Genomic DNA, 8,653 nt, shown 5'->3' on the forward strand with positions numbered 1-8,653 from the left:
GCTAAGCAGAAAAGATTGCTCCTGCAATAAATTGCTCCTGTAATCTTCGGAGAACTGCTTTAGCAAAGCACTGTGTTTCTATAAATAGGACTGAGAGATGATTTTAAGCATGAGTGCAAATACTGGAGAAAAATAGTTACAGATGCACTGCTGGAGAGAGGATGCTGCTATTAGTTCAACTACCCACAGGCATGTAAGGCACATAAGCTTCTGAAGACAGCCTCAGAGGAAAAGCCTTGGTGAGAATGTATATACCACAAATAACTGTTATAAACTCGCAGCTAAAATACATGCTGATAGCCTGAGCCCACTGTAGGTATTTCTTTAGAAAGCTTCCACTGAAGGTTATCAGCAGTATCACTTGTTTGAAAAGACTTCTGGAGAGTCTGATATACCGGTAATCTTGTTCAACTTCATGCTGAAAATCAGTCTGCATGAACAGGTCCCTTAACTCATGGGAAATTATTTCTTAGGTTTAGGAATCCATAAAAAGCCTGCACATTTGATAACAAAATTCAAAGCACTGACGACAATGAGTCAACTTGACTTTTTGTCAACAATGACAAAGAGAATTCTGCGTGCCCTTTACTAGTGTAGGTTAACTTTTTCAGATCTTCCACAAGAGACTAAAGACTAAGGTCTTGGTTTATGCAAACTTGCACTGCATACATAGCATCACCCTTTTTATCGCAGTGTGATAGCTCTGCCAAGGATCGTTTGTCATCAGTTTGAAGAAAGTGGTTTAACCTGTCCACAACAGTGCATGAGGAGACAAGTTTTCAGCTGAAGAACAGCAGCTTAACTGTACCACATTCAACCCAGGTGAGGCAATCTAAAGCCTTAGCCTGATGAAAGGCTCACCCAATTTATTTTGATGTATCTCTGAATTGATGATATTTGAACAAATATAGCCAGAACTCAGGTAGTTAAAAGTGAAAAGCCCCAGTGACTTAACTGCATTTTCACATTCAGGAATCACAGGGGATGATGACATCTCAGGTGAATTTGTGTACAAAGGTTCTACCACACACAATCTCAACCACTCCATTCTGGCAGGCTTTTACTCAGTGCAAAAAGATTACAAAACTATTAAATAATCTTTAAAAAGGTAGTTTCAGAAAGGTTTATTTAATACTTTCGAATTTGTTACAGTATCGGTAAATCACATTTTGTATTACCCTGCTTTACACTCTCAAAACATTTTCACACTCTGTTACAGGAACTCTGTACTACTACCATCTTACACAACGAGTAGTTTAGTTTGTAAGCATATATAGTGTTTTTTGATTGTGACTGTGATGGGCCTGAAGAGAGGGTTACTTTATCACACAACCACACTGCAGGCAAGGAAAACAGATCTTTTAAAACACTGTCATGCTGATAAACCATATGGCTGCTCCAAAGGCTTGTTCCTTCTGCTATCTTGACCCAAAAAGGCCAGATGCATCCCCACGCTATCACACTCTGTTCATCTCAAAATAGGCACTAATTTTAGGCTTGTAGCCACTCTAGTGGTAATTAAGAAATTTGTTCGTTTATTACGAGTGAGACAAATTCACTTCATATAGATTAACACAACTTTGTGCAAATGTCTTATTGCACAATGAGAAAAATAATTCTACATGGGATTCTTATGCCCAACATTATTATTTTTTAAATTACTTTCTTATCCTAGATACTTCGTATGTCTACCTTGTGCAATTAATTTTCCTGTTGCCTTATTTGTTAAATCCACGGTGGCAAATGCAAGATTTCTTCCTTGCTTCAAAATCTGAGCTGTAATCAGTATCTCTTCTCCCATCTTAGCAGCAGAAGTATATCTTCAAGGAAGAGCAAAAGGAACAGGTAAGAGGCTTTACAGAGCACAAATCCAAGATTATTCCTGTGGTTTTAGATTATCACAAAGGGAATTAACAAAATTCAGTAATAAAGACATATCATAACCGCCTGCTTGTAAATCCCCACTTCTTAAAGTCCTTGAGTTCCTCTAAGTACTGCAGTGGTAATTCAGTCTAAGAATTCTCTGAGAAAATAGAGGACTGAAAGAAACTCATTGGCTTGATTCTGAAGAAGAGTCCATTTTGGAGCAGAAACAAATAGGTACCAAAGACCTCAGTTGGAAGGTCAGCTCCAAGTCCTATTGTAGTCACTGCTAGCTCCCTACAGCCTTTCTAAACTAGTCTGGCTGGTTCAGCTGCAAAATGTCTGTATTACAAAGACTCCAGAAGGTCATTTCTGTTATGGAACCCAAGCATAGGTTAACTGCTTCCCACACCATGATAAGAGAAAAGTAACAGAAATCTAGGAGGCTTTCAAAACTTCCCAGGTTTGATGCTGTTTCCATTCATTAGATAACTCTTTGGTTTTATTTTCATGAGTAGAAGGGTGTGCCTTTAAAACAACCTCTCCAGGGAATAGGAAGAAACTCCCCTACAAACAGCCTGGAAAGAATTAGGATGAATATGATCCAACCATGATCTGAGGTAAGGGAACAATATTCAAATGTTAGAATTACAGAGGAAGATGTGTAATTGCTGGATATAAATTTTACTCAGATTACTTTCATCAACCAGTCCATTTTTAACCATGACACCATGTCAAAAGTATTGTCAGTCACGCCTAATACTGGTATAGCACAAGCCCCATTAGTTGACAGAGGGTATGGTTTCAGTCTTGTTTCATTCTTAGAAGCTGCTGCTTCTTGTGATTTAAAAAAAAGCAACAAAACCCCCCAAACAAACAAAAAGCTTCTGTGTCTCTGTTCTTTCCATTACTGACAAATCTCCCTTGTGTCAATGTTTTAAAAAGCTCCTTCCCCAAGGAAAAAGTTGTATTATAGCAATATTCAATACGTAATATCTCACTTGTTCAAGTAAAGCAGTAGCCTGGGTTAAACAAATCTATAAATATTGCTTGACATAACATTTTCAAAAGGTTATGCTACTCAGTCATTTTGGATCACCTCCAGAGACAGCATTATCTTAAGATTTTAGCCCTTCTGTAATTGGGTAGGCATACTTGATACAATAAATAATTCATATGTTGGCCTCTTGTCATACTACTGTAGGGAAAAAAACCCAGAATCATAGAATTTCAGGTTTTCGTTTCCAGTAAGTTTCTAGTCATCACAGTGGCAGTATAAAGCTTAAATAGACGCTCCAGTCCCACCCATCCAGTGGAGAAATCAGAAGATGCTGGGGTAGGTGGGGGAAAGGAGGGAACCTGGTAAAGATACAGATCGCTCCCCAGACACTTTTAAAGCTTGCATTTTCTTTTTAAGTCTTGATGACAGGATATTTTCCCAAGATTTTTAATGCTCTGTGTTAGTTATTCCAAGTAGGTTTGCTTTACTTCCAATTAGTCATAATCTCTTAATTAAAAGTAATGAATCAAAGCTGACAAGCTGTAACAGCATGAGCAGAAAAGGTTTTAGAGCAACATTTTTTAAAGACATCGTGGTTTTAAATTTGCATTACAGAAAGAACTATTCTCAGTATAAAACTACCTTTAAATGACCTAGAGCAAAGGAATCTTCCTCCACTGAGAAATTCTGACCCAATTTGTAATTTGCTCTCTATGTGAGCATACAACAGAGCTAAACTGCTTCCAGTTTTAATATTTTCCCTGTTTTAATATTTTATTCAAAAATATTAAAAAAGGGCTTACAGAAAGCTGCTTACCCTAGATCTTGCTTTTTGAGGACACTCCAACACATCTTTACAAGCAAAGGCAGAATTTGAGACAATTTCTTAAGACTAAAATTCACCACACATCAACATCCCTTCACATTCTATAAATGAATGGGCATCGTCTCTTAAATGTGTGTAACAAATAAAAGCCTGAAGTCCAACTCTAATTTTACAACCAAATGGTGTAAGTGTCTCCAAATACAACCTCCCCTTAATTTATCAAAACAAGACTTCTAAAATCACAGAAAACAACTTTTTTTGTTTTTTTTGAAGTGAGTACCACAGCACAGAAATTATGTACAATGGACTCAATACTGTGTTAGGGGATGAAAAGTTAGTATGTTCTGGTAAATATCATGGCTGATACCTACGTGATGTTCATGTCCACACTGACCCCAGGCACTGCTCTTTCTGTGTACAGCAACGCTGCTGTTGACACCACATCCACAAGCGTGGCTGTCAAACCTCCATGTAATGTGCCACCTCTGTTTGTGTGCTCCTCCTCTACTTTCATTTCACAAACAATTTTTCCAGGAGTTGCAGAAAGAAGTTTCATCTGTATAACCAAAACAAGAATAAAAAAAGCTTACTGACAATAGTACCAACACCCAATAGTGCCCTGAATCAAACTGAAAGTAAATCTTATTTAACTCTGGACTCATGAGACAGAAGATAGACAATATAGTAATTAAACTGTCATATTAGGTATAATATGACATAAATTTTGAGCACAAGATTGTTGCCTTAGAAAACAACTGTCTTTCTAGTGCAGATAAATATTTAAACTGACAGCTTAACAAAGCTTCAATACTTGCTATGCTCTCAGGAATTGCTTAGGAGACAACATTATTTCCTTTTGCTTTAATCTGTGACTGAAAAACCAGATTAGAGGGAACACAAAACTGCTCTATCTGTGTGTACCACACTTGTGAAAGCATATTTGTTAGCCCCCTAAATGGAAACAAGACTGACAATAATTCATTAATAATCATTCTACCAGAGCAACCTCAGTAAAAATCAGTATTTGGACAGGAGCACTGGAAATGCTAATCAGATTGGTCTCCCTAAACTGAAATTCATATTCCCTATCAGAAGTATCCAAGGTTGTATCACACTGTATTACAGCACCATGATTTGTGTATAAACTTTTATTCCAGCCCATAGCTATTAAATAGAAAATTACAGTACATCTATAGCACCATGCTTCCCCCTGTAACCAACACAAGCAGCTGGATTTTTGAGACCACAAAGTTACTGTGATTCAGTTAGTAGCACTATAGTCAAAATCTGAAATATGTTCAAAATCTGAAAGCAGAAGCAAAACTGAGGTAAGTTCATCATATACATTTACATCTACAACTAAGACTTTGAAGTACCTTTAGACTGTCACAAGTGAAATATGGGCATATTTATTATAATTCCTACTGATTTTTTACACTTCTTTTAAAAGTTACATGTTTCCATACTGTATCAGCTGAGTTGACTGAAATCTTTTTAATCTTACACGGAATTAAAATTTAAATGTCTCTCATTTTGCTATTCCTTATTCATGATGCAGTGTAAGTGCTCAGTTTCAGTCAATGTCCCTTTCTGAAAGGCCAAAATTTATCCAAATTTTGCAGAGAAATGATACTAAGATAAATGATGATGTAGTACACAGTCTGTCTACGAATGCAAAGAGCTGGAATTAAGCAGAGGGGAAGAAAATCACTGAGGCAGTGTCCTAATACAGAAATAGCACCTTGATCAACAGAAGTCCTAAATCCTAAACCAGGCATGCTATGCTGCACCGACTGAAGGTCTAAGTTTCTGACAGATCTAATGAGGACTTCACTGATGCCTGACACCGGGAGCAGATGGCTTCCAGTACCATCAGGGAGTGCTCCAATGAATCGGCAAGGCAAGGAAAACATCTGGTTTCATTTGTCATTGCTCTGATCTGGCACTAGCTGCCTGCTCTCCTTGACGAAAATAGTTCTATGTACGAATGCTTCCAGGACTTACACAGCTAGAACTGCTGGTCTCTACTTCTCACAGCCCTCCTGTGCTTGTCTTCCCACGCCTCTGTCTTCATCAACAGTATGCTGCTTCAGCTCCAGCTACTACTGCAATGCACTACTTGGAGAAAGGGCTTTAAAACCCACAGCCGTTAAGCCCTGTGTGGATGTCACATTGGAATGAAACCAGAAACTAAGTCTGTTGCTGGAGCTGGGAAGTTTCAGACTGGAATCTGTCTTATCCAGAACAGGAAAAATCTCGAGTCATTTAATTACAGAAAGAAAAGCTTCAGGTATCTCCCAGAAAAAAACAGCAAAGAGTTTGAATTCAAACAAAACTGCATTTCTATTGTTATGATTTTGTTCATAGCATCATAATTCTAGGAAACTGAAAAAAAGGTCTAGAAGTATTTCAGAGCAAGTCTGTCTTACGAAGCCAGTCTCTTAAGGCTCACTTCCAGACAGTTGCCATTATGAGCTGAAATACTGCATTCATTAGGGACTGCAATGATAGGACAAGGGGTAATGGCTTAAAATGTAAACAGGGGAAGTTTAGATTGGATATAAGGAGGAAATTCTTTCCTGTTAGGGTGGTGAGGCACTGGAATGGGTTGTGAATGCTCCATCCCTGGCAGTGTTCAAGGCCAGGTTGGATGAAGCCTTGGGTGCCATGGTTTAGTGTGAGGTGTCGCTGCCCATGGCAGGGGGGTTGGAACAAGATGATCTTGAGGTCCTTTTCAACCCTAACTATTCTATGATTCTATGATTTGCTCTCCATTTAGTAGACTGGTAAAGTTTTAAGGTAAAGGAGAGTAAATTATCACAGTGACGGGGTGACTAAGAACTACTTTGACTTTATAAATAAATGAGTTTCTTAAGCTTTATATACAAGACCAAAACGTCATGGGGAAACAAGACAAGAAGAGCTGCTCTGCAAACAGTTACCTTCTATTAAATATATCGGATCATGAAGCTGTCAATGAAAGCAATGCTTCAGTAATGCAAAATGTGTACATTTTGACCTGGTTGGTCTCTTAGATATATTTATTGCATCCCTTTATGTCACAGTCACACAAATAAGAAATTAAATGGGGAATTCTAATGTTGCAAAATTTAATGAAACTGCTTCACAGGACCACCCTACACAGAAGCTACACTACAGATTTTAGGACAACACAGTAAAGTCATTTCAACGTTTTTCATTATAACATAGCATTACAATAGAGCCATACCAGTCAAATACATTTCTTCATACTGGGCCTTTCGTGGAACCTCACAGAGCAGTGAGATGCTTGTGCTTTCAGTCTGACTTCAAGGTAAACTGTGAGATGTTGTAACGAGCTATGTTTAATTTTTAAACAGAGGAGAGTAATAATTTATTTCATACTTTCACGGTCCTGGAAGTTAGCTTAGTCACACGTACTATGAAGGGAAGAATGCTAGTTACAGTCACAGCAGGTTATTTAGTAGAATCCTTAGAGAGGTACTGCAAGGTAGCTCTTGCATTTTAAAAGTTACTGAATAACAATTGTGCTTTCATGTGTTACCACCATAACCCCTTTAGAGATCTTGAATCCAGGCCTGCACCACTGCGCTCCTGAAGTGCCCGCAGCCATGACACCAGGTCACGGTTCAGCTAACACACCACAGCCCTCGGCCTCCTCCAGCTCCAGTGGCCTGGCTTGTGGGGTTCAAGGGCACTGTCTGTCATGCTGCTGCCTGCCTGAGGCAGAGCCTGAGGAGCTACTGCCCTGCCACGATAGAGCAGCTTAGCCAAACCCTGGAGTGAGAACATGTAAGAGCAACGGCCCTGCAGACACCCAGGTCAGGGCAGGAGGTGATGCAGGCATCAGAGCAGAGATTCCCCTGCAGCCTGTGGTGCAGCTGTGAAGCAGCTGTGCCCCTGCAGCCCATGGAGGTCCATGGGGGAGCAGATCTCCACCTGCAGCCTGTGGAGGACTCCACACCGGAGAAGGTGATGCCTGGAAGAGGCTGTGCCCCTTTAGGAAGTCCACACTAGTGGAGGGTCCTGGCAGGACCTGTGGCCACGCAGGGGACTGACGCTGGAGCAGCCTGTTCCTGAAGGATGTGCCCATGGAAGGGACCCATGCTGGAGTAGCCTGTTCCTGAAGGATGTGCCCATGGGAGGGACCCACGCTGGAGCAGTCTGTGAAGAACTGCTGCCTGGGGGAAGGACTCGCTTTGGAGAAGTTCACGGAGGCCTTTCTCCCGTGGGATGGATCCCACACTGGAGCAGGGTAAGAATGTGAAGAGGAAGGAGCAGCAGAGACAATGTGTGATGAACTGCCCACAATCCCCATTCCCTGTTCCTCTGTGCTGCTGGCAGGGAGGAGATAGAGAATTTGGGAGTGAGGTGGAGCCCAGGAAGAAGGAAGGGGTGAGGGGAAGGTGGTTTTTAAGATTTAGTTTTATTTCTCATTATCCCACCCTGATGTGATCGATAATAAATTAAACTTTTCCCCACCCCCCACCCCCCCCAGTCGAGCTTGCTTTGCCCATGACGGTAACTGGTGAGTGATCTCTCTCTGACCTTAACTCACGAGCCTTTTGCCGTATATTCTCTCCCCTGTCCAGCTGAGTGGCTTTGGCAAGCACCTGCATCCAGCCAAGGGCAACCCACCACAACACCTCATCCCAGCTTAGCCTTTTATTCTAGGAGGGGAAAAAGCGGCTTCTAAACGATCAGCCCCGCTGCGGCCAACCGCCGTCTCTCCGGTCAGAGGCTGCCGTTTCCCTGCCCGTCGCCGGCGGGACGCCCTCCCGTATGTCCCGCTCTGAGGCCGCCCGTACCTTGTTGAGCACCCGGTCGAAGCCCTGCGACTCTACCATATACTTCATGGCCTGCTTCAGGCCCTCCAACGTGATCCCCATGCTGCCAGCGCCGGGGCTGCCCGCGCTCCGGAACAGCAACTCCGGCGGGCGGAGCTTTCCTCCTAGTTTCCGCCC

At 41.3% G+C, this 8,653-nt stretch overlaps 1 protein-coding gene across 1 annotated transcript; it reads right to left on the reverse strand.

The window, feature by feature from the left end:
- Window positions 1-1,094: 1,094 nt before the first annotated feature.
- Window positions 1,095-8,604, reverse strand: ACOT13 (acyl-CoA thioesterase 13). Its single transcript, XM_065667859.1, has 3 exons — window positions 8,498-8,604; window positions 4,061-4,245; window positions 1,095-1,820 (listed from the first exon to the last, which is right to left on the reverse strand). The coding sequence occupies exons 1-3, from the start codon at window positions 8,576-8,578 to the stop codon at window positions 1,667-1,669; spliced, it is 420 nt and encodes a 139-aa protein (XP_065523931.1). The 5' UTR covers window positions 8,579-8,604; the 3' UTR covers window positions 1,095-1,666.
- Between the last annotated feature and the right edge of the window lie 49 nt (window positions 8,605-8,653).

The sequence above is a fragment of the Lathamus discolor genome, chromosome 2 (assembly GCF_037157495.1).
Source record: "Lathamus discolor isolate bLatDis1 chromosome 2, bLatDis1.hap1, whole genome shotgun sequence".
NCBI classification, from domain to species: Eukaryota; Metazoa; Chordata; class Aves; order Psittaciformes; family Psittacidae; genus Lathamus; species Lathamus discolor.